The 24,267-nt window shown below is 46.5% G+C and overlaps 4 protein-coding genes across 6 annotated transcripts in view; 1 reads left to right on the top strand and 3 right to left on the bottom strand.

The window, feature by feature from the left end:
* Window positions 1-5,528, bottom strand: part of acin1b (apoptotic chromatin condensation inducer 1b) — a 21,728-nt gene extending 16,200 nt beyond the window's left edge. Inside the window, exons 1-6 of the mRNA XM_069169863.1 lie at window positions 5,376-5,528; window positions 3,561-3,626; window positions 3,360-3,471; window positions 2,772-2,845; window positions 1,153-2,517; window positions 709-791 (exon numbers count right to left, since the gene is read on the bottom strand). Coding sequence (XP_069025964.1) covers window positions 709-791; window positions 1,153-2,517; window positions 2,772-2,845; window positions 3,360-3,471; window positions 3,561-3,626; window positions 5,376-5,510 — 1,835 coding nt within the window. The 5' untranslated portion in view covers window positions 5,511-5,528. The remainder of the gene's footprint in view (window positions 1-708; window positions 792-1,152; window positions 2,518-2,771; window positions 2,846-3,359; window positions 3,472-3,560; window positions 3,627-5,375) is intronic.
* Window positions 5,529-5,842: 314 nt separating this feature from the next.
* efs (embryonal Fyn-associated substrate) lies at window positions 5,843-15,396 on the bottom strand. 2 transcript variants are annotated; one of them, XM_069169747.1, is made up of 8 exons: window positions 15,048-15,390; window positions 14,418-14,604; window positions 12,317-13,642; window positions 11,889-12,008; window positions 9,772-10,701; window positions 9,168-9,239; window positions 8,289-8,546; window positions 5,843-8,113 (listed from the first exon to the last, which is right to left on the bottom strand). In XM_069169747.1, the coding sequence occupies exons 2-8, from the start codon at window positions 14,427-14,429 to the stop codon at window positions 7,928-7,930; spliced, it is 2,904 nt and encodes a 967-aa protein (XP_069025848.1). In that variant the 5' UTR covers window positions 14,430-14,604; window positions 15,048-15,390; the 3' UTR covers window positions 5,843-7,927. The 2 variants fall into 2 exon arrangements, with proteins under 2 accessions (XP_069025848.1, XP_069025849.1); XM_069169748.1 differs by lacking the exons at window positions 5,843-8,113; window positions 8,289-8,546 and adding an exon at window positions 9,340-9,428 and having other exon boundaries at window positions 9,173-9,239; window positions 15,048-15,396.
* Window positions 15,397-15,409: 13 nt separating this feature from the next.
* dhrs4 (dehydrogenase/reductase (SDR family) member 4) lies at window positions 15,410-19,301 on the top strand. The gene is made up of 9 exons (XM_069169751.1): window positions 15,410-15,703; window positions 15,872-15,987; window positions 16,086-16,263; window positions 16,886-16,987; window positions 17,076-17,146; window positions 17,234-17,285; window positions 17,758-17,892; window positions 17,993-18,048; window positions 18,164-19,301. Exons 1-9 carry the CDS (start codon window positions 15,692-15,694, stop codon window positions 18,276-18,278), a joined length of 837 nt encoding a protein of 278 aa, XP_069025852.1. The 5' UTR covers window positions 15,410-15,691; the 3' UTR covers window positions 18,279-19,301.
* Window positions 19,066-23,350, bottom strand: tinf2 (TERF1 (TRF1)-interacting nuclear factor 2). 2 transcript variants are annotated; one of them, XM_069169750.1, is made up of 10 exons: window positions 22,980-23,350; window positions 22,639-22,841; window positions 22,424-22,531; window positions 21,934-22,029; window positions 21,737-21,847; window positions 21,436-21,559; window positions 20,611-21,349; window positions 19,990-20,036; window positions 19,833-19,906; window positions 19,066-19,188 (listed from the first exon to the last, which is right to left on the bottom strand). In XM_069169750.1, the coding sequence occupies exons 1-10, from the start codon at window positions 23,005-23,007 to the stop codon at window positions 19,066-19,068; spliced, it is 1,653 nt and encodes a 550-aa protein (XP_069025851.1). In that variant the 5' UTR covers window positions 23,008-23,350. The 2 variants fall into 2 exon arrangements, with proteins under 2 accessions (XP_069025851.1, XP_069025850.1); XM_069169749.1 differs by having other exon boundaries at window positions 19,827-19,906.
* Window positions 23,351-24,267: the final 917 nt, after the last annotated feature.

A 24,267-nucleotide genomic window follows, 5' to 3' on the forward strand; every position in this document is an offset into this window, starting at 1 on the left:
TGGGTTCTCATTGAATTGGTATGCTGAGTAAAAAGATGGAAATGTTTTGACATATTTTCAGTGAGAATTGTTTACGACATGCCTGCTGCTGCAAGGTAATCTCCTGGATGAAAAATACAGACCACGTTTGCCCTTTCTTCTGAGAGCTAAAGTTAATATAAGCAAAGCCCGCTAGAGGCGTACGACCGTAAAGATAGAAAATACAATCCTCATTTAGTCCATTTTATCTACATACATCCAAGTGGAGGTGAGTCAGAGGTTGAAAACTGCATCAGTATGCCACCACATTTAATTTCTGTGAGAGGATTATTCTTGAGGTGTGACTTATAATACCACATAATTGCCATTAAAGCCTGATAAAATGGAAACGGCTGAAACAGTTGGTCTACGGATGACATAAAAATGGGTACAGGAGTCACATTTAAGAGGGACACACATCAGTGGCAGAGCAATTTCACTGGGGATACACTTAAATAAATTTAAGGCAAAGAAACATTACAGAAATGATAAATTTACCTGTCACATCACACATTACACACAAACAGCACATCATAGAAAAAAGGGGCACAGAAAGCAAGAGGGTGTTAGATGCAGGATGCAAATTATTAATTATGGTTCATTTTTACCAGTGTAACTTCAAATCCAACTGCATTTCATTTCAAGAGTTAATTCCACTTGTTAATCTGTATTTCAATGAATGTTACTGACCTTTTTGAAAGGGATCGTTTTTCCGCTCCTGTACTCAGGTTAGTCTTTTTCACATCTTCTGCGTCTTGTCCTTGGTCCTCCTTCTGTGAGATGATTCAAAGTAAAAAAAATAATGAAGGCCAAACGGCAATTTAAAAATACATGAAAATAAATAAGCCACAATAGGCTAGTTTTCTCTGAAATAAAAGACTGGAGGGCAAAAAAAAAAAAGTTAAATTAAAAGAAAACTGGAAAAGTCAGCCAAACCTGAGCAGTAATCTGGGACAACATAAGTGACTTCTGCATTGACATAAACTGCTGAGTGGACACCAGCGTGGCAGTAAAACAACACTCAACCACGTCTGTGACAGTCCAATGTGATGCTGCACAGCATCCCAAACACGACCTTGTCTTTATCTAACGGCCCGGAGAACAACTGACACCCACAACAGCTCTATCACTGACCTTCATCTGCTTGGCAGGTGGCTTTTCATCCCCAGAGGAGGATGATGATTGTGAGGACCGTGAAGAGGAGTCTGATTTGGAGTCAGAATCTGACGAGGAGCCTGAATCTTGGGCCTCAGTCACCACCACCCGGCCTTTCTTGGCTGCCTCCTGCTTCCTTTCCTGCTCCTCCTTCAGACGTTTCTCCTCTCTTCTCTTCTCCTCTTCCTGGCGTTTCTTCTCCTTTTCTTGTTCCTCCTTCAGCCGTTTCTCCTCTCTTCTCCTCTCCTCTTCCAGCAGCTTTCGCTCCTTTTCCTTCTCTTCCTCCAGGCGTTTCCTCTCTCTCTCCTGCTCCTGTGTTTTCCTTCTTTCTTCCTCCTGCTCCTGCTGTCGCTCTCTCTCTTTCTCCTCCTTCAGTCTGTTCTCCTGCTGCCTCTTTGTCTCCAGCCTTTGCAGCGGCGATTCAATGGATGAGCCGGCTTTGGAGTGCGTCGCCTCTCCTGACCCGCCGGCAGCTGACGTGGCGTCCGCTGCACCGAAAGCCCTCTCGGACTCCATCTTGTGAACGAGCAGAGAGAGCGGCCCCGGCCGGCGCTTCACGGGCGGTTCAGGACTGCTGGAACGAGAGCTGGAGTCGGAGTCCTGCCGCTGCATGGCCAGAGGTGGGAAAGAGCCCGCCCGTGGGCCGCGTGCAGCCGGTGGGCCTTCTCCCTCCTGGTCGTCCATGTCTGGTGGACTCTGCTTTGGAGTGTCAGGAAGTGGGAAGAGGTTGGGAGGCGGAGAGGGAGGAGGAGTGGGGTGGCGCAGCTGCATGGGTGTGTGGTGTACCTGCGGTGGTGGGATGTGCTGCGGAGGCTGGAGCTTGCGTTTGGATCTTGCAGACGATGATGACGGGACACTGGGTGGCATCTGCTGCGGCGGAGGAGGAACTCTGTTCCCCCTTCGTACGCCGCCGGGACCCGGTCCCCAATCCTCGTCGTCGTCGCTCTCATCGTCGCCGTCATCGCCTTCGTCGCTGTCCTCGTTTACTTGACCTGCAGCAGAAGCCCCGGCAGATCGGCTGAGGTGGAGGACAGAATGAGCGGATCCGGGTTCACTCGGTGCGGTGCCCTCCTTCTCCTGGGCTCGGGGCACGGCGGGGGGCAGTCCCTGGCGGTCGGGCTGCCCCAGGACACGCACCGACAGGGAGGCGACTGCACGGGGGGGAGACGGGGCGGGTGGCTCCTGGTTTCCTTGGTGAAAGGTGGGTCGCTGCATCCGAGCTCCGAGAGCCTCGGGGGCTTCTTGGCGGTGGAGGGTAGGACCGGGGCCGTGACCCATCACCGACTGTCCTGCTCCTCTATCTTCGGGCCGGGCCAGTGAGGGCTGGGACGACATGGCTCGACGCTGCCGAGAGGAGAAGATGGAGAGGAAACCAGATGTTTATATTTGTTCTGTTCATTCAGTTCCATTTTGTATGGCCTTTACAAGCATGTGAGTTTATTCAAAAATGTCATTATTGTACCAACTTTATCAATTACAAACATTAATTCTCTGTGATATAAAAATCATGTTTTTCACATCATCTGATCTTGTTGGGCTCCGTGGGATAAATCCTGTGTTCTCCTCATTTCTTTCCTCAGTATGTGGAGGTTACTGACCTTGTCAGAGACGTAGGAGGAGCTGTCGTTGTCCTCCGAGTGGTCTTCATCCTCCTCTGGTACAGCTGGGCTTTCTGTCATACAGGGGTGCACGAGGGGAGGGTTAAAGGTCAACTTCAATGTGAGGATTATCCTCCCACTGGGTCCTAAACAAGGGTAACTTTTCAAACAATTCACTTCTGTTCAGTCTTAAAACCAACTCAGGTAACACAATTTGAGCCGTCACTGTTAAACAGATCATTTTCTCATATGTGATTTTTCACCGTGAAGTTTCACTTGCTTTGTAATTCAATTGGTGTCCACTTGAATGTATTTGTGAATGATTAGAAAACAACATATATTTGATATCATATTTTCTGGTACTGTGAAAAGTTTACAGTGTAATCCGTTCACACATTTGTGAGCACAATATGTTTGTACTTCAAGTTCATGAAAGTCATTAAGCACAGATGTTTGAGCAACACAAATAAAACAAGACTTCTGGAAGAGAGAGAACGAGTGGGAGGGAGTGTAAAGGAGCGTTGTTCGTGTGGAGGAGCCTGTTTGTTATCTGATTTGTTATTGTGTGTGTTTATGCGAGTGTTATACCGTCGGCCTCTTCCTCCTGCTGCGCCTCTCTCTCCAGTCTCTGGCGAAGGAGCTCCTGCTGCTTGGCCAGGTACTGTTTTATGAAGCTGTTCTGGCACATCTCTTCCCCGATCTACAACACAGAAACAGGACAAAGAAAGACGTTCTTAAAATGACACGACATGTTGTCAAAATATTTTCCCTTCCTTAAAATTCTCCTACCTGAGAGTTGGGCTGCAGCCCGCTGTGGGAGGAGGACGACTTCTGCAGGTTTTCCAGCATCAGAGCCTGTAAGGAAGAAGTGACGGGTGTCAAATTACACAACATGATGTCATAATAAAAAATGGAAAACGACTGCAAAGCCAGATACCATATTTGTAAATCTGTATTTAATGGGTACTTCAGTTCAGGAGTTTGTTTTAACTTATGTAAAAGCTGTTTTCATAAATGTAGTCCTGGATTGCCTGAGTTTACATGTGTGTCCTATCAAATAGACCGAGTTTATTTCCCTGGGATTACAGGAAAGTAAATAGGTGATAGGATAATCAAAGCGCCAAGTAACACTGCTGCAGCGGCCTAATATGCACACGAGGGAAGACTGCAGTTCAGTTACACTGCAGCACAATGGAGTGTTTCAAATATATGTAAATCACAAGGAAACTGGACTTCAACAACAAAGATATAAGAGCCACTCCTTTGTGCCTTTATTATTTTCTGCAGAACTTATTTTGTGGAAATATGTTCTGCATGTTGGCGTATCGAGTAATTTAAGATGAGTTTAAATTCACTGTCAACAGGAGTTCTGGTGACTAACATGCATATTATCCTTTTTTGCATGTCATCTTTCTCTCGTGCTGCTTTTCTTTTTTCACACCGTGCTATTGATGAGTTGAATAAGTTGATGATTCCCAGTAGGGCATGGTGATATGGACAAAGTTGGCATCGCTGTTTGCAAGTATAGAGTAGCATCGAATGGAAGTACACGTCCCTCAAGATTTTACTAAATTGTACTTAAGTGATAAGTTACTTTTTCACCACTGCATTTTGCTAACGAATATGTGGTGCAAGGATTTTTCTTTTTTCTTTTGGCCTTTTCAGTTTATGATGCAACATGTCTGCTCCTAAGACTTTTGCTAAGTCAATAAAATTAATTTTCTCACCAGAATTTGGTGGCAAAGTGGAAAGTACTGATACAAACAGTGATAATTAGATATTTTGGGGGTAAAAAACATTTACACACAGTAAGATAAAAAATAAAATAAAAATAGAGTAAATAAACCGCTTGAATATCCAAAGTATTTTAAAAATATGTTAGTAGTTCTTTCGTGCCGGTTTTTTTTTTTTTTTTTTTTTTTTTTTTGGGGGGGGGGGGGGGCAGTGGGGGTTGGGGGGGCTTAGACTCAAGACTTAAGTGCTTCGCCAAACATGGCTACGGCCCTGGCTGTTTACGGGCTGAAGGTCTCCAGCAAAACAACAATAGAGTTCATAACACATGTAACTCGAGGAACAGCCCACATTATCCGTTGGTGACACGTTAAAATGTGTTTACTTCGCGAGGCGCGTCCCCGGAAGCTCGGACACACGCACACACACACGCACACACACACACACACAGAGAAACACGGGGCGCGCGGGCACGCTCGTGTACCGTACAGTGTGTGCGGCGGTTGGCTCGCTTACTCTCAGCTTAGGCCTCGACTTGACAGGTGCACAGTTCAAATGAGCAACACGGTGCGCGAGGACTCAGGAGCGAAGTGCGAACTCGGTCGGTCGGTCGGTCGGTAGTTCCGTTGTTCGTCGGTTACACCAGACCGGCGGCAGAAACTGTTGTTGATGAGTAATAACGTGTGCATGGCGATTTATGTGTTCCCGCGTCGGAGCCCACACACACACACACACACACACACACACACACACACACACAGTTACGGCCTCTAATGTTACCCCCCCTCCCCCTCCCCCCCCTCTCCGTCTCTCGCCTCCTGCTGAACTTAGCCAGACTCGACACAGACGTCCATAACACGCGCGAAAACTTACCCCTTTAAGTCGCTTGATGAGTGTGTTTTTCTGCCCGCTTTTGGGGAGGTTTCTTTGCTCCAGGGCGGCTTTCAGATCCGCAACTCGGAGCGATTGTAGAGGTTTTCCATCAAGCGTAATATCTTCGTCCGCCATTTTGCTCCCTCCGCTTGTCTAAACTCCAACAAGCGTCGCTACGGCTGCTGCTCGGCGTCACAGCTCGGCAGTTTCCGGAGACGCTCGGCTCGTCCCCGAGTCACATAACATTAGATTGACAGTTGTGGAAAAAAACTTGGCCCAGTTTAGCCTGTGCCAGTTATTTGTCAGTGTTTGTTAAATTTTTTACTCCAAAAAGTGGTTTAAACTCAAACTTTAACGAGTCGACGGCAAACTGCATCAATTATTTTTGATATGGCTCATAGAAATATCCTGCAAATACAATAGAAAACATTTTGGACAGACACACCAATGAATACAAACACATTCGCTTAATTGCAAAAGATGTATTTGTGCATTTTGAACAGGAATACAAGACAGACATCAAATGTAGTGTTCAAAGTAAGGGGAGTTAGGTCTGTTATTATATAGGCGGAAAATCCAAGGTTCATTTGAATATGTCAGCATAATGGGTTCACGTAGTGTAAAAAATTCCCTGTAGAAAAAGAAAATACAGCCATACCTTTCATCTGTAACATAGAATATTTAGAAAAAAATCTTTGTTCATTGCAAAATCACCCTGCTGAGGGATGTGCATATATAAAGTTTAAGCAAATTAAAAGCCATGCAAATGGGAAAGCAAATAATATAAAAGCTGACATTAATAAATATATAGCTAAAGGTTACTTGCTGATCATGCGCTCTGACATACATCGAGCTTGTTTTGGCAGGTAGGTACTCATTTAGTAATACTTCAAACCTCCACAAGGTGGATCTCCAGTAAAGAAAATGGAAAAAACAGGAAGCCACAGTATTCATCAGAGAACAAAGCAAACTGAGCCACACAAATTAGAGAATGATAATGAAATGCCCAGGTGATATAAGGATTTCAATCTGAAAAGTAAAACACAGAAATCAGGTTAGTAATTTGATTGACAGCACAAAACATAGATCCCGACACTTTTTTTTTTTAATCTATATTCCAACTTTTTCCCCTCGGAGGAAGCTGGCCATGTGTTTACACAATAAACATGTGCAGTGTAAATATGATAAACATCATGTTCGGGCTTCCACCGCAGCTCCACGCTTAACATTTATGGGCCGTTTGTGAGCAGTGCAACGTGCAGTTTTACCCTCAGGTGACTGATGTTAGTGTAAATGGGAAAAGATCACAGTGTGTAATAGTCTGAGATGGTAAACAGAGTTGTGTTTTGATGGATATAAAAATGGAAAATTCTTCCATTTCAATAAAAAAAAAAAAAAAAAGTGGTGTTTTTGGTCTAGCTGGGCGATATGGTGAAGATCAGATAGTAACTGTCAAATACTGATATCTTGATGTGATAAGTGTGAAATCATGTAAAATAATCCAACTGATGTTCAGTACGATGCTTTTACAAGAATAGTGAATTGTGTATATAATACCCAGCTTTAGATTCAACCGCACACCTTTGCAGAAATTAAGCGTGGAAGCGTCGCTGACAAGCATCTAACTGGGAAATTATGGTAAGAAACAGCTAACAAAGTGGAAGAAAAGTAACCATGCAGATCAAAAGAAGACATGTGGAGGCGGGTGAACTCGGTCAACAGGTTCCTTATCCACTGCGAGGCCGACACACGACTGTGGGAAAGAACATGAGGCAAATTCTCAGCTAACTATCATTAGTCACTCTCGGTCCGTCCGTTGACTCTCAGGTATTCTCTCGCTCTGTCACAAAGGACTTTCGTTATTCCTCATGAGAAGTACAAAGCTGCATAACTGTAGGATGTGTTGATGGACTGTTCTTGAGTGAATTAGAAGCTGTACTTAAATCTTTGCGGCCATTTACACAAACGCAACACATACCTGCACAGATCAAGGTTGTGGGGGGTTTTTTTTGGAAGGGGGGGGGGGGGTCCTGCAGAGAGTCCAAAACCAACATGCTGCTTCATCGGCTTCAGAGAAATAATCACAAAAGGCCTTTCAGGTATCGCAGCAAGAAGCGGGCCAGAACCAGGATGTGAGCCTGTGCTATTTTCAGAACTTGGAGGGGTGCTAAATAAATAGAGGAAGGAAGGAAAAATGGCTATCATGTGAGTGGGAAGAAAATATGGCAAGCATATTAAAGCAAAGATCCTAAAATAAGCAGTCCAGAAGGACACCAAACCACAGAAGAGGCTTCAAATATTCAATAAGTTAACACTTCAAAAAAAACAAAAAAAACAAGTGTGCCTGGCATCAAAGCACAGGAGTCAGGATATAAACAAAAGGCAAACCAACACACACTTGGAGGACACAGTCCAAAGCCAGCGTAGGAGGAGCGTTGCAGCTTCGCTTGCTTCGGTCCCGTTCAGACGTAACAACAAATAAGGCATTTCAAAGAGAGAAAATACAGGTATGGTGCAGACAAAGTTTTTTTAACGCAGGTGATCTGGAAATATCACGAGGATATTTCTGCCAGACGCTGCAGCAGAGTGGAGAAGCCGGCCGCTTGCTGGGAGAGCTCAGCGACGCGGTCCACCATCTCCTGGGTGGCGGACACCGACGGGTAGTTTTGTGCGGCGCCCTTTGTTGCCACGACAACTGCCTTCAAGGCCTGGCAGAGTCGTCCTCCCGAAGTTGTGATCTGAAGTAAGGAAAGGAAATAAAAACACATTTATGACTCAGCTATGCCTGTAATTATTCATACTTTGTGCTCATCGTTTTACTTTGTTTGGTCACTAACACACAAATAAGGTCATGAAAACATAGTGTGTAAACACACACACACACACACACACACACAGGGCTTTTCTACATACTTTGGTCCGGAGGTCAGCAGACGTGAGAAGACGGGACAGCGTGTCCCCGATGAACACCAGCTTGTGTGCCGTCACAATGAGACTCTTTCCTCTGGCGACGAAGATGCGAGGCGGCTGGTTTCCCTGCACGCTGCTGAACAGCACGTCGATGGCGTCGGCCAGGCAGGAGAGGTGGGCGAGGCTCTGAGAGGAGTAAAAGGACAGCAGCTCCGAGTCCTCCAGGGAGAGGGCCACCGGCAGAGGAGGGGACGGGCTCAACTGTACGAGGGGAAAAAGAAAGTTGTAGAAGGTTATTTTGCACAATATTGTTTTAAATAACAGTAAAAGGAGTGAATGTTGAAACATGTTCATATCAGTGGTTTATTTTCTGTCGTACACTGAATTTAAAAGTGTGAGAAAGTCAGTCACAGACACACACATGCAGAAGTACGTCAACGAGTGCCACAGCTGAAAGAATGACTGTGCTTTTCAGTCACTTATTGTCCCGCTGCCTCCATCCTATGTAAGGAAAGATTGTTGAGGTTCACAAGTGACCCTCTTGTTGCTTGTCTACGGTTCGACAAAGGAGACGAGCAAAGAGCGGGAAAAGCCGAGTGATAAAAAGACACGACGTCAGTCTGAAGCAACACAACCGACTTAGGAGATAACACAACTGCAGTTTTAATTATGCGTGTGGTTACACGTCTTCAACTGTCGACCTTGATGTTGTTGGATTCACAGAAGCTTAAAAGATTATAAAAACATAGGCCGAGTCTCCACGCAGGAATGGATGCGTGTACAGATCCAGGATCTGCTGTGTGTGTTTCAGTGCTGCAAAATATTTCTCTTACAGCCTGCAGACCGATGGAGAGGACGACACACATGGAGGTAAAGACTCACCCTTTGCTCTGCAGTGATGGTTTGCGTGAGTCCGTTCTCAGCCAGGCCGTCGGGAGGCGGCTCAGGTTTACCCTGCAGAGGAAGGAGAGGACCGTCGGTACACGGAAAAGCTCATGTGCACGCAATGACATGTATGTCTAAGAAAGGTACAGATGTGTTGAAGACAACCAACAGTGATGTCTCCCATCGGCCGTTATGAAGCCTCAGGTTCGGGTTCTACGTCCCGCCCACCGATAGCCTTAACCTGACTGCACCACAGGCCTGTCAATCAAACAGACACGCCCCCAAAAAAAGAGCATTTTTAAAGCTTATTTTTTTGATGGGAATTTTTTCAGATGGACCTCCAGAAAACTAATTACAAAGAACAACTTTAGCTCACAACACTGAAGTAACCTGTGGAAAAAATATTTTGGATATCTATGGAGGCTTTTTGGAACCGACCTCTAGTGGCCCTCGGTGGTATTGCAGCTTAAGACACTTCCGTATCAGCCTAATTTATTTCAAAACTGGAATCTACGAACACTTTAATTTACAGTCAATGGTTGAAGCACAAAAGCAAACATCAGATTATCGAAGGAAAGTTCTTGTTGTCATGAAAACTGACCTGCAGTTTGACGTATCCAACACTGTCTCCAGTCGGGACCGGGGCTGGGACCGGAGTCAAGCCGATCCCAGCGTACTCATTGGTGGGGTCGTCCTCTCCGTCAGCAGGCCCCACTGTCAGAGTCACGGTGGCTGGAGTGGGAGGCAAGGGGAAGGCAGGCTGGGGGGTCGGAGGCAGGGGCCTCTCTTGGATCCAGCTCCCCTTACGGGAGCCCATCCCACCTCCGGATGATTTCCCATCAGGCACTGGGAGCGCCGGCAACGGCCTGCGAGACAGGGAATCTTGGGAAGGCAGACGGGGCCGGCCTTGAGCCTGTAAGAGGAGGGCGCTTTCCTCAAGAGAGCGCTGGACCAGCGACAGGAGCCCTTCAGATGGAGGAGCGTTACCGATAGCGGATAACGCCGGCAGCAGGTCCGATAGCCGAGCCCAGGCCTGCTGCAGAGGTGGCGGAGGGTCACCCGAATGACTGGCCTTCCAGGTGGACAGGATCTCAGCCAGCGAGGTAGCCAGGTCCCGTGACGACGGCGTGGCGGCCGAGCAGGAGGTGGTGCTCAGCACCGCGTGGACGAGGCTGGAAAGCGAGGCTCTCCACTGCACGTCGCCCGAACCGTTACTAGACACGGAGAGGCGGCGCGTGGAGGAGGATGACAGGGAGTGAGGGAGGATTTCTATGTTCAGAGCCGGCATGTCGTAGATGCCGCAGTCCGGCTCGGAGGAGTCTCGATTGTGATCTCCGCTGCTGGCTCGTTTCTCAAAGCCCGGGACGCAGCAGACCTGCCCGACCTCCTCGATCAAGAGGCTGCCGGTGGACTCTCCCGGTCCCTGAGTCACACCGGGAAGACTGGGGACACTGTAGACTTCGTCATCAGCTTCATCAGCCCGGACTTCTGACGAGGACATGTTCAGAGTGATCGTGGGGACATCGTAGACCTACAAGTGGAGAGAAAAACATACGGTGTTGTTTATCTTGTGATTGTAGCCAAGGAAGATAATTTCATTGTCCCACAACCTCGTATGGGTTTCTATCAACTTAATCTATAAATACAAGGAGGTACAGAGAGTTTTCTATGAATAAAATGCTGCACTGTGAGCGTAGAGGACTTCTGTTAAAGCTGGTGTATTTACATGTGAACTGGATGATCAGACTGAAACCTGAAACTGGGCCGAGACACATCTAAGAGTTAAAGCTAAATAATCCAACAGCTGACCCATATATATTTAAGTAACATTAAAGGGGAGGCCACTGGAGGCAGGGAGGAGGAGGAGGTGGTGCTGGTATGCCGTCGCCATGGCCCTGACAGATGGGTGTGACTGGGAGAAAATAGAAGCAGCATTTGGACTGGATAGACAGGCTCCCCCAGCAGATAGAGACAGGTGCGGCCTCGCCTTGGAGGGCGGTGTGGGGGGGGTTAATAGAGGAATGTGGGAAGAAATGGAAGCGGGGTAGTTGATAGTCATCTGTTGTTCATGAATCGCTTCACTTGTACAGACATGACAGCCCACAGTCACCAGCTGCCACTTCAACAAAGTAAAACACCGGCTGAAACAAACGGAGCGCCCAAATTTACACGCATGTCAAACGGGAAGAAAACAAATAACGGCACCGATGAATGAAGTAAAGGCTGCTCGCACACTTCAAAGCAAAACTTTTAAATATCTTGACAGATATTTTCCATCGTTGGATATTTAGGTCAAAAAACATGCTGCAAGTCATTATTACAACACTGGTTCTGCAGCACTCACCAATTTAAATGTAATGCTTTTTGTTTAGTTAAAACCAAGAAGTATTCATGATTTATTATGTCTGATCTTTTCAGAAGTTCCTTGGAATTATTGTTATATATACTGCAAATTTAATTAATGCAGTCTGGACCTGGATACATAGCAGTAAAATGGTTAATTCATTTCATTTCCCCCGCCAAAATAAACTCTTAGCTTCGTAGATACCACAGCTAGTCATCGTGGTGACGAGTCTCCTGACAGCCCGTGCTCAGATACAAACAAATATGTACAGTTATTATTACTGCCTAGGCTGGGAAAGAGATGATACGAAGACTTTTGTTAAGATCAGGCACTAACTCAGCAGGTGATTTCATTACTCAGCAAGTTATCTTTACCTCTGTCTCCGAGTCAGCTGGCGGTGGGAGACTGCGAGGGGTGTCATAGATGCCATCCTCCTCCCCGAGGGCGGAGGGGACCGGATGCTGCCACCGGCCACTGGGAGGGGTGTCATACACCTACCAAGGCACAGGATAAAACCAAATTATAATTACAGAGTCACAAGATATGTAATGTGGCATTAAAGTGTCCCAAAATATCTTAAGTAACACTCAGAGCTTTATTTTAAAGTGCTGCCAAAAAGCCAAACAGAGGAGAAAAAGCATCCCTCTTCTAAGATGTGGAGCAGCGTTGGAGAGAAATGATCCTTTTTTTTCAAGCATGCCATTTAAACTTTAGTGACATATAAATATAATTTTATTCTTGATTCTTATAATGTGGATAAATAGACTGAGAGCAACGAGTTCATCACAGTTTTATAACACACCTGGTCGTCTGCAGGATCTGAATAATCCTGATTTTCTCCCTTTTTGTTCTTCACGTTGCTGCTTTTCTCCAGGCTGTTGCTTGTCCTGTCCTGCTGACTCTGCAGATTTCCCTTCTTGTCGTCTCCTTGCTGCAGGCCTGCAGGAGTCGCCTGAGCGGTGGGTTTGTGGACCGAGTTAGAGTCCACTGATGGCGGTGCGTCCTTCCTGGTGACTCCCCTCACTGGAGGTGCTGGTGGAGGAGGTTTGCGGGTAAAGTTTGGGGATCCAGGAGCCCTGATCTGCCCTGCTCTGATCAGCAGAGGGGACCCTCTGTGGCAGGCCAGGCCGGGTTTCCCCCTGGCGACGCTGGGGTTGGATGAAACGCCCTTGTGCATCGGCCTTGGAGACGCTTGGGCGGGGGTTAGCTGGGATGGGTGGTGGTGTGCCAGAACTGTAGCTGATGTCCTGTGGAGGTTTGCTCCCACACACGTGGGTGTCTGGTACATCCCAGGTGTGTCCTGACTCACTCTGGACTGAGCGGTACCAGCGCTGATTACTGAGGGTCCATTAGAACAGAACGCACCGGCAGCAGCGCCTCCTGTTGGGGATTGGTAAACATCGTCACTTGCGAGCGGCGTGCCTTTGGGCACCAGGTAACAGTCGTCTGAGTGTCCTGTCGTTAGTGATTCTCGAGGGACAAGATATGTGGTGTCCTCCGGTTCATCGGCCGCCCTCGGCACGCCGCTGGGAGAAAGGTAGACCGACTCCGAGGCCACCGGCCCTCCTGGCTGCCGGGCGTGCTGCACGGCGGACGGCACGGGGCTCACCGGAGACTGATAAAGCGCTCCCGTCACTTCCGTGCCTCGTCCCCTCAGAGAGGGCGAGCGTGGACGCCCCGCCACCCCGAGATCCCAGTCGGGTCTGGGCCGGGTGCCAGAACTGGAGTGCGAGCGAGGGCGCCCGGCCTCAACTCTGCGGAGCTCCCCGGACCTCGTGGCAGCTCCGCCTCCTCGCGCCTCACCCGCGACGGGCGGCGAGCGATACACGCCGTCTACGTCGTCCGTGCTGCTGCTGCTGCCGGTCCGGGCCAGCGGGGGGCCGGGCGCCAGGTACACACCGTCCTCGTTGGGGCCGCGACGGGGGTCTGAGCCCGGGGGCGGGGCGGTCTGGAGGAGTCGAAGGCGGTTGGCCGGGGCGATGCCCTGTCTGCCGTGCAGGGAGCAGAGCCACCAGCCCGGCCCGCCGCTCTGCTCCTGTTCCAGAACCATCAGGATGTCGCCCTTCCGGAAAGCCAGCTCCTCTGGGCTTTCTGCCGCGTTGTCAAACAGCGCCTTCGCTAAAACCGTCTGGGAAGAAAGAGGAAGAGACGAGAGTAGAAATCATCAACGACACGCCCATTCAGTAATTTACACACCAGATCACCAAATGCAAAGCAGGTTTGGATAAACAGCCCAAAGTCACAGTTTCACGCTTCTCTGTCTCACATTAACAAACGAGCACAGAGACGTTAACAGTGCTGAGTCAGCAGCAGAGAAAGCTTGATTGTTTAGAGCTGTTGAATGGAGAGTGAATAGGAGTGAATAGGGAAGGTCTCCTAAAAAAAATCTCTCGGTGGGAGACATCGGAGGAGGATGGGCGAATGAGGAAAAAAAAAAAAAGATGGAAAATGTAAAAGCCAACATCCTGACTGACTCTAAATTCACAGCTGTGTCAGTAATCATGAGGAAGAGGGAAAGAGGGGCACATCAGGGGAGGTGGAGGGGGGGGGGGATCAATGATCAAATGGACACAAGGGCTTAATGGTAATGAGCGGGATGAGAGGGAGGGGGGAGGGGATGAGAGGCACATCTGTCCCTTGCTGTTTAGGGTTTAATTGCCGACCCAAAACCAGAGTCAGGTCTCCTTTCATTCTCTAAACCGACCCCCCCTCCCCCCCTCCCCTCGGGGGACAGCTCGGCTCCACTGAGCCATGTGGGACCCTCTTTAGCACCGTAATGGAGGCAATGATACAATAAAACTGACATAATAAACAAAAGTGAAAACTGATTTTGTTTTTGTTTGAGTTCATCGTTGTGACATTACTACACTTCATTTATACAAACAGATCAATACTGTACTTACTGAGACCGACATCGTTGGTCTGAGAAACTATAACTCAAAGTGTCCTGAATCGAGTCGGATTATCCATCGAGTCCCGCCGGTGGTTCCTCTCACGGCCGCGTCGGTCGGCGGAGAGCCTCGGTGCCGGGGCACAGCTGCCTCTGGGCCGGACACATCTCCCGGGTCGTCCCCGTCTTCATGAAGGATCCTGCAGGAAAAAAACACGCAGATGGCGCTTTTCACCGTTTTCGTCACACGTAACACAGCGAGCATAAACTCATGCGTTGGACAGACACGCGTGAGGACACCTGTCCGTCGTTTCCACGCCCAGTGACGTTTACGTTAAAACGCGACCCGTTCACGCGAAAGCTAGCGTTAGCTTAGCATCGTGTGTTATCTAAGCGGTGAGCACTTTCTGTTTAAAACCCAACACGGTTTCTGGTTCTGTGTAACTGGACCACAAACGTGGAAGTCTTCATCTGGAGCAGTCAGAATCAGGTGAGCCGAGTCGTCGCGGCCTAGCTAACTATAATGTTAGCCAACGTCCAGTCCTAAACAACAATAGCTCCGCCGGATAAAACCTTCAACGCCTGATTGTTTTACGAAGCCGATGTTAGCACACAAAGCACGTGCAAAATATAAAATAATGACCTTGTTGTTGTTGTTTTATTACCGCCGATAAACTTCCTTTCGTGTCCAGTCCACGACGTAAAATCACTTCTTTTCAGGCGTGAAAATCTGCGGCCGTTCAATCATCTTCGATGACAACACAGTTAGCCCCGCCCCCACTGCGCAGTGGGCTCCTGCGCAGATCTTCACACGTTCCGCGAGCGTGACGTCCAGCCGTCAGTCCCATCCAGCCTGTGTGAAGTCGCGCGGCTTTCCGCCGCTCAGTTTACGCGGCTGTTGTGATTGGCTGCTTCTGGCGGGTTGCGTTCAGGGACATCCGAATTTTTCTATTGTTGATCAGAGAACTAAGCTGTAAATACTGGAGAGGAAAAAAAAAAAAAAAAGTACGTATACCCTCTACTACAACTATCTTTGGTCACTATCGCAATATTTAATAAACCTAATAACAAATGCTACGATTATTATAACGCAAATATGGCTGTAAGATTGAGTGAAAAGCATCCAAATGAAGACGACGGGTTGCTGAAGGCTTTTATTTTGACAGCGGGACCTTTACCCGGAAAATACCGACTGCAGCGACGCATGAATCGTCGGTGGTCAAAAGTCCAGATCCTGAGTGTCTTCAATCAAGTTCTTCCTCTGGTCCTCTCCACGTGCAGCTCTGCATGAACTGCAGGGTGAGATCTTGCTCTTGATCGTGTTTGCATTATTGCACGAGTTACTCCGATGTGGGACACTGTATGGAGAATACTGCTTATTCCCCCTGATGACCTCTGACCTACTTAACCAGTGTTGTCCTGGAAAAAACCCAAAAACAAACCCTCTCGACTATTGTCTGTTCGCAGCTGATGTTGAGGAGTGCGTTCAGGGGCCTGAGGACCAATCCTGCAGCCGGACCAAGAAGTATGTCTCAAAGCAGTCTTGCTGGGAAGGTGGCCATCGTCACCGCCTCCACGGACGGGTGAGGATGACGTCATTGAGTCCTGATCGTGTTTATCTGTACACCAACAGTATATTCATGGTAATAATGATAATAATAATGATAGTAATGTCCCTCAGGATCGGGCTGGCTGCCGCCCAGGCTCTGGGCCAGCGAGGGGCTCGTGTGGTTGTGAGCAGCCGGCGGCAGGCCAACGTGGACAAGGCCGTGGCGCTGCTGCAGAGCCGGAGCATCCAGGTGACCGGAACCACCTGTAACGTGGGCAAAGGAGAAGACAGAGAAAAACTGGTCCAAACGGTACGTCCCGGGTTCAAAACAAAACAAAAAAAGAAGCGTCAGTGAAATAAATGCTGCTCTTCCATCGTCGTCCCGTTCTCGGTGCATCACGTCATCTGTGAACTTTCGGCCTCCAACGATGGCAAGCTGCCCGGAACCGCTCTCCACCTATCGGGATGATGGTTCACATCCCGCTCTTTATTCCTGCGTGTTTCCCCCCAACAACTCCTCCATCAGCCCACAGACATGTTTCCCGGTAGAGTTGCGGTGGTGTGTTTCTCTTGGAGGACGGTGCTGCCATGGAAACCATGATGGATGGACCGGTACTCATGAGCAGAGACGTTAACCGGCTGCAGTGATTCCTTTAAAACTTGTTATTCTGGGCTTCTGTTTTTTTTTTTTTTAAACTTCATCTCCTATACTGTGTTGTGTGTTTTTGGATTTATTTTAATTATAGTAAAGTAGTTTGTCTTAAAAAAAATATCAAAACTCTTTAAAGAACACTTTGCAACAGTTTGGATCAGATGGCTGAAGTTTCCATTAGGTCTATTTATATTTATATATATATATGTATATAAATATTGTGATTGATTGTCCCGTCTGTGGCAACATAACTCAGAAACTGGGTCTGTGTTTTGAACAGACTCTGGATCGGTGCGGCGGCATCGACATCCTGGTGTCCAACGCAGCGGTCAACCCTTTCTTCGGGAACATCATGGACTCCACGGAGGACGTGTGGGACAAGGTGCTCGCGCTGAATCAGACCTCTGGTTTTTAATAAAGGATCATTTGAATATTTACTGTAACCGTTTCTTCATTTTGTTATTTCTTAGATCCTGGCTATAAATGTAAAATCAGCCTTCCTCATGACCAAGCTGGTGGTGCCTCATATGGAGAAGAGAGGGTCAGTGAAACAACTCAAACTGTATCTGTAACAAATGGACCAAAAAAAAAAATCACATTTGCAACTGACGTCTGTTTTTCCTTTCAGAGGGGGAAATGTAATATTTGTGTCGTCTGTGGCCGGATACCAACCGATGCAGGTCAGAGACATAAAACATTTAAAAAAACAAAAACATGTGAGAGATCAATTCAGCTTGAAAAGAAAATTATAATAAAATGAACCGTCTGCCTTGCAGCTGAATGTCTACATTGCATGCTGTCATGACAACTAAATTATTATGTTACCAAACTGATTTAACCACCAAAATATTTAAAGGATTAACAGCTCATTTTTTTGCGATGTGCACATGTAATAACTGTTTTGTGTAATAACACGATATAAATTATGTTATTACACAAAACATTTCATTGTGCCAGTTGGAGTGAAACTTTTCGGCCTTTCCGAGCCACGGTTTGAGAAACACTGTACCAGATGTAAAATGAACCGCGGTTCATCCCGAGGGGACCGTGAAACTGTGCAACTCATTCAAACAGTTGTTGAGATGTTATAAAGGAAGAAACTGTCAGCCTGAAGGTGGCGCTAGAGGGAACCGATCTGTTTGGTGTCTGCAGGGTCTGGGTCCGTACAGCGTGAGTAAGACGGCCCTGCTGGGTCTGACCCGGGCGTTGGCCCCCGACTTGGCTCAGTCCAACATCCGGGTGAACTGCGTGGCGCCGGGAGTCATCAAGACCCGCTTCAGCGCCACGGTAACCCCCCCCCCCCTCCCCCCCGTGTGATTTTCTGTTAAATGACCGTTAATTAATGTGTTATTCTCTACAACATACTTTTTTTTTTCTTTTCTCCCAGTTATGGCAAAACGAGGACATCATGGACGAGTTTAAAAAGCAGCTCAGCATTAAAAGGTGAAGTTCATCCCCAACGCGGAAGCTTCTCTTTTAATATTCTGTATAATTACACAAATAGGTGAATAATTTACCAACACAACATTTCAGTTTACAATTTGTCTTTCGCTTCCAGAGTCGGAGAGCCGGAGGAAATCGGAGGAGCGATTGCGTTCTTGTGCTCCGAGGAGGCGTCCTTCATCACGGGAGAGACCATCACGGTGTCGGGGGGGATGGGCTGTCGACTCTGAGCCGCCGAAGGCCGACGAACAAGAAAAAGTGCACTTAATTGTGTGTCGATTCATTTGTGATTCTGTTTCGACTGATTTCAGCGTTTCATTGACTGAAGATGTAGTTTTTTTTCTGGCTGATATGTGCTGTGAATTTCTGTGTAAAGATTTCTAATCAATGTATGAACTTTTATACAAACAGCTTATCTTATATAAAACGCCACAAGAGCAGGAAAGTCCACTATGACAGCTGTAACGGGTTGATCCTCACGTATGATCCGCTGACATTCAACTGTAACTAAATGGGTCATTTTAAACTGTCGGCTGTCAGATAACGGAGATTAAAGTACGTAAATATATCTACGATTGACAGGTCTATCTGTTGGAAGGTCTATAAAACCAACACAATGAAAGAAATGCAAAATAATGCAGTTTTTTTCTGCTGCAAAATATGACTGCATAGTCAAAAACTTTATTAATGGAGAATATTACATATTGTGGGTTTAAACTGACACAAATGAAAAAGAATACAAAATTACATGACAGCGCCGATCATCAGTGACAGTAACGTTTCAGGGTTTGTTTGCCATTATGACAAACTACTTATTCAAGTTCAAGTCAATCAGCTACACTTCAAAGGGAAGAATAGAAATGTCCATCAGCTGCCGTGATTGGTGCGTTTTTTTCTGTCCGTGTAGCTGCCTGATGGAGGAAAATACAAAAATAATTAAAAATAATGGAGCTACGTCAGCGTCGTCTGGCAGCAGTTTCACCAACACGCACAACAAACCCGGTTCTGAAAGTAGTTTCATCTCCTGCATCCGCTGTCATCGGACAACAAGACCCGCCGGGTCATCCCGGGTTTCCAGAACTCCCTCAGAGTGGGGATGTAAGTGCCGTGTTTGGTCTTGTAGTAGCGCTTCATGAACAGCTGGGGGAGACAGAGTCACAAAATGGTTTTAAATGCACTTCAGTTTGAGGACTTTTTAGTTCAGACTTTTTTTTGTATGTATTTGTGCTTCCTGATTAAAAACCTGGACTTTACTGAAATAGTAATAACTTGTATTTATATAGCACTTTAAAAAAAAAAAAAACATTAGAAAATGCTTCATAACAGGATAAAGTAGCAAAACAAAAAATAAAATGACATTAAAGTTACACTTTTAGAGAATATTTTAAACATATTTAACAGAACTGATAGATTAAAATCAAAACCTAATCTCAGCAGGAAAGTCGTTACAGAGTTAGTTCGGGCGACCTCGTCACCAGGCCGCTATCAGCCAATCAGAGATGGGTGATGTGGGGTTAATCTGACATACTGAAGGACCTGGTTGTGTAAAGCTTTAAAAATAAACGGTACCCTTTTAAAAACAATAGAAAACATGAGAACCAGGAAGCCCGAGGGAGGAGAGAAGTGCTTGTACCGCAGGGTTTCCACACATTACACTTTAAATGTAAAAGGCCTTAAAGCCTCATACTAACGTTTGTTAGAAAATGCACATCTTACAGGTGTAATAATCGTTTTCTTTTTACAGGAACCAAAGACCCGATATTACTGAGCACACGTACCCTGACCTTGAAGTTCTTTGTCGCCTCGTCCTCAGAATCGTCCACGTAGTCGTCCGTGTCCCCCGACGGGGCCAACACCTCTAAACACAAAAGTAAAACGGTTCAACTCAAACATGCGGTTTTTACCGTTGCTGCATTTACTTGACTGCTTATATGAAATCACCTGCGTTGCTGCGGTGCAGAGCGGGAGAGCTGCTCACGGGATGATTTCTGTACAAAAAAAGAAACAACAACAATTTAAAAAGTCAGTAAACAAAGATTTGAAAAAAAGATGAAAATCATTAAACCGAGTTGCTACTGACCTGCTCTTCTTTGTGCATTTTTTTTTAATTTAAGTCTAAAGACGACCTGGATAAAATAAAATGCAGCTAAATGATGAACAGGTTCCTGTTTCTAGGACCTGAAGTACAGGTAGAAGATAAACTTCTAAAAATCACTATCTAACAGAAAGACAGGCAAAACAAAAAGAAACCAGAAATATCCACTCAAATCAATCAATTTTATTATTTCTCGGGCTTAAACCATTTTCTACAAAATTCAACGGCCCACTTCAATTTGGACTTATTTTTTGAAGTTTGAAACATCAGTGGACCACAAGACTTTATTCCAAACTTCCTTTAAGTGATCACTGATACATTCGGAAATAAATGCACGTTAATAGTTTAATCCAAATATCATCTACTTGGATCGAAGGAAGAGATATAGAAAAGCTTCTGAACTAAAACCAGAGCATTCCGATGTGATATATTTCCCATGATGCACTCTGTCTTCCCATGTCTCTTACTCTTTATCGTCCAAGCCGGGAAGCTCGGAGGCGGGCGTCCGACGGCTCTGTGTCCTTCTGTGCGTCGATGTTCCTCTTCGATCGGACCCGCCGGCGCCGACAGAAGCCGCCGGCAGCTTTTGGAGGACGACTCTGGGCCGGCTGCTCACGCAGGACGCAAAGATGGAGCGGAGGGACGGATCCTGGGGGAACGTTCTGACGCCCAGCTGGGTCAAATACGTTTCCAGGACTTCTTCGCTCTCATCGGTTCTCCGCTCACCTTTTCCTGGACTGTGTCTGCTTATTCTCCTTTTTCCAGATCTAATCCTGCAAAAAACTTCCTCCTCCTCCTCCTCAGATTCTCCTTCGTCGGGCTGCTTGCGCTTCATCGTGCTCCTCTCTCTCTCCGCCGGTTCTCCGCCCTCGTTCCCTCCGTCATCTTCAGCTTTGTGTCTCGGTTTCAGTAAAGTGAATTTCAAGCTCTCGTTCGGGTCGACCTTCTCGCTCGTCGTATCTTTTGCGTCGGCCGAGTCCTGACGTTGCAGCGTCCTTCTTCTGGCGGCGATCATGACCGGCACGTCTTCATTAGATACAAGTCCGATGACGGGAGCGATGAACGGTGCTTTGACTCTCTGAGAGCCGTCCGACTGGGCCACGGAAGAACTTCTGGCTCCCGTCAGCTGATTGGTGGATACTTTGCCAGACGGCGGCAGAGAAAGTGAAGCCAGGATGGAGTCCCCCATGTTTGGAGGGAGAGACGCTGTGAAAAGTGACAAAAAGACATATTCAGAATTTACACAAAGTTCAGCCGTCAGTCATTATTACAGAGAAGTGATTTAATTCAACCTGCAGACTCCAGATGACCCAGACGGGTTTGATGCTCGAGCAAGATGTCCAGGAGCTGAGGCTGGGTGGCGGCCCACGGACACTCCTCCAGGACCGGGGGGGCGTCACTGAGCCACGACACGGTCTGTAGGCAAACAAGTTTCTTTTTAAAAATCTACATTCATTATTAATTTAGTTTAATGTAAAACAAATGTTTCATGCTCAGCGAATGACGTACTTTACCCCCCCCGAGATGTTACCTGTATTCTTACATTAGTACAGAAACTGTGTCAAAGCAGTAAAGTAGTTGTACCATCAGTACCTGAGCGAGGTTGGGAACAGGAAGCAGCTGGTCCGTTCGAATCAGAAACTCCCACAGCAGCTTCTCCAGCTCCTGGTCGAACTTCGGGCCGTACTCAGCGGGAAACTCCTCCTGTCAGGAGAGGGAACAGAAGTGGTCGGCCGCTACGCACGTCGACAACACAGATTAAAGTGTTTTTTTGTAGGTGACGTACTCACCTTGAAGAATTGTTCTTTCACTGCTGCGTCTTTTAGCAAGATGTGAACCAAAGAATGGAAACCTTCGACCGTTCTCAGTATTTTTACGTCCTTCCTCTGGGAGACAAAAGAGCAGAATTGACCTTTTTTTATATACCAGTGTCCAGAGCACCTTCTTATATGCCACAATAATCAATAGGTCAATCAGTTCTGAAGTACACAGATATAAAACTATATATATGTAAATTCTGAGAGATAAATTGACATGTTGTCTGTGGTTTCAGGAAATGAAGGAATGCAGTTTCTTGTAATTAACTAAATGTTTAAAGTGAAATATCTCATGGATGTCTGTCTAATTAAAGGTTGAACTTTTATTTGAACTATTCTGTATCAAACTGCACCCTAACAATGACGTCGTTATGGATTCATGTGCTGATTATTTGGTTTGTAAACATGCTGTAAACAAGTGTTTTAAAAATGAAGCCTATCCGAACTCTCCGGTGTGATGTACCGAAGAAGGTGCGGAGGACGACGAAGCGGCTGCAGGAACACAGATCCTCTCCAGATGTGCCTCGATCACCTTCACATCAGGCTGCGTCCTGCACAACTCCAAGATTAACTGAGAAGAAGGCGGATGTTGATTAAACAACAACAACAACAACAACACGGTATGATGAGCATCTGTGGACAGAAAACCTCAGACACAGGAGATAATGTGGTACCCACCCGGGCTCTCAGCCCCAGAGCCAGCTTGCCCTGGTGTCTCGTGGTGAGCAGCCCCGGGACGGTCTCGCAGGCTGACGTCACAAACTCCTCCACGACGCCATACTGCATCACGTCCCTCTGCTTCAGCACTTTCCACAGGGCCGCCGACACCAGGCGGACCGGCGGGGCGAGGAGCCGCAGGGACGCGAAGGGGAGGCTGACATCTGGAAGAGGACGCAGGGGAAAGTCCCCCGTCAGCTGTCAATCAATCACACCGACTGACCTGACCCCCCCCCCCCCCCCCGGTACAAATCACCACTTCCCGTCCAGTTTGAACGTCATCCCCGCTGTTGAACACTTACCGTGTGGCTTCGGTTTGCTTGTGGCCATTAAAATGAAGGAGTCGGTCCGTTTGAAGGAGAAACCGACCGACCGGTCCCGGGGCGATGTTGACGTTAGCTTAGCAACAGACAGCTAACAGATAGAGAACAGATACCGGGCTGAGCTCCGAAACAAACACCCGTCACTAACCGCTTTAAGTTATTTCGGAAGTGCTGCCGACACCATGTTTACTCACTCCGGGTGACAGCTTGGAAACAAAACCCGTCACTAAATATCAGTGCCGGTGTTTTTGTTGACTCGCTTCAAACAAAGCTCGCGCTCCGTCTCCCGTCAAAACTTCTGCTTCTTCTCATCCTCGCGCCTTCATGCTTGAGGTCGCTCAGATTGTTGATGGGGACGTGCCGGATGAGCGGTGCTTACAAGCGTGAACGCAAAACATCGCCTCAAACTTTAAGCTCCGCCCTGCCGCGCGCTCAACTCTCTTAAACCAACGCTGGCAATGTTGTTTCCGGGATATGACGTCGGGATATGACGTAGGGACGTCACCCGCCAGCCGACGCTGTTTGAGCTGTTTTTGTTTTTATGTAAAACAGAAAAATGTCGTAGAAAGTAAGTCGGAATGACGTGAACAATTTCAGAACATACATTAAAATAACTTTCCGAAAACAAAATGCTTCAAGAAACTCAAACAAATTAACAAAATAAACAAAAAGTTGAAAAACGAGAAAAAAACACTACTTTTGGCAAGTGTCAATGTGAGTTTATATTCTAACAATCCCACTAAAATGTCTTAAAACGTTCTCAAATATTCTATAAAATGATATTAAGATGCCAATGCTGTAATATTTATATCCATTCAGAGGTATTAGATAGATAGATAGATAGATAGATAGATAGATAGATAGATAGATAGATAGATAGATAGATAGATAGATAGATAGATAGATAGATAGATAGATAGATAGATGGATAGATAGATAGATAGATAGATAGATAGATAAATAGATAATAGATAGATAGATAATAGATAGATAGATAATAGATAGATAGATAGATAGATAGATAGATAGATAGATAGATAGATAGATAATAGATAGATAGATAGATAGATAGATAGATAGATAGATAGATAATAGATAGATAGATAGATAGATAGATAGATAGATAGATAGATAGATAGATAGATAGATAGATAGATAGATAGATAGATAGATAGATAGATGGATAGATAGATAGATAGATAAATAGATAATAGATAGATAGATAATAGATAGATAGATAATAGATAGATAGATAGATAGATAGATA

This window comes from Embiotoca jacksoni, unplaced genomic scaffold (genome assembly GCF_022577435.1).
Source record: "Embiotoca jacksoni isolate LCO1_2020_lvr unplaced genomic scaffold, fEmbJac1.0.p SCAF_47, whole genome shotgun sequence".
Lineage (NCBI taxonomy): Eukaryota > Metazoa > Chordata > Actinopteri > Embiotocidae > Embiotoca > Embiotoca jacksoni.

What these genes read in the sequence shown, in the direction of transcription:
- efs (XM_069169747.1), bottom strand. An exon ending in CCATCACTGCAGAGCAAAGG is followed by an intron (nt 8,547 to 9,167) that starts GTGAGTCTTTAC and finishes CCCCTCGTACAG; the next exon opens with TTGAGCCCGTCCCCTCCTCT. An exon ending in CTGCTGACCTCCGGACCAAA is followed by an intron (nt 8,114 to 8,288) that starts GTATGTAGAAAA and finishes TCCTTACTTCAG; the next exon opens with ATCACAACTTCGGGAGGACG.
- dhrs4 (XM_069169751.1), top strand. An exon ending in CGGAGGACGTGTGGGACAAG is followed by an intron (nt 16,988 to 17,075) that starts GTGCTCGCGCTG and finishes GTTATTTCTTAG; the next exon opens with ATCCTGGCTATAAATGTAAA. An exon ending in CCGGATACCAACCGATGCAG is followed by an intron (nt 17,286 to 17,757) that starts GTCAGAGACATA and finishes TGGTGTCTGCAG; the next exon opens with GGTCTGGGTCCGTACAGCGT.
- tinf2 (XM_069169749.1), bottom strand. Translation starts at nt 23,007, where the DNA reads ATGGCCACAAGCAAACCGAAGCCACACG. An exon ending in AAGCAAACCGAAGCCACACG is followed by an intron (nt 22,842 to 22,979) that starts GTAAGTGTTCAA and finishes GTCCTCTTCCAG; the next exon opens with ATGTCAGCCTCCCCTTCGCG. An exon ending in CGTCCTCCGCACCTTCTTCG is followed by an intron (nt 22,030 to 22,423) that starts GTACATCACACC and finishes TTTGTCTCCCAG; the next exon opens with AGGAAGGACGTAAAAATACT.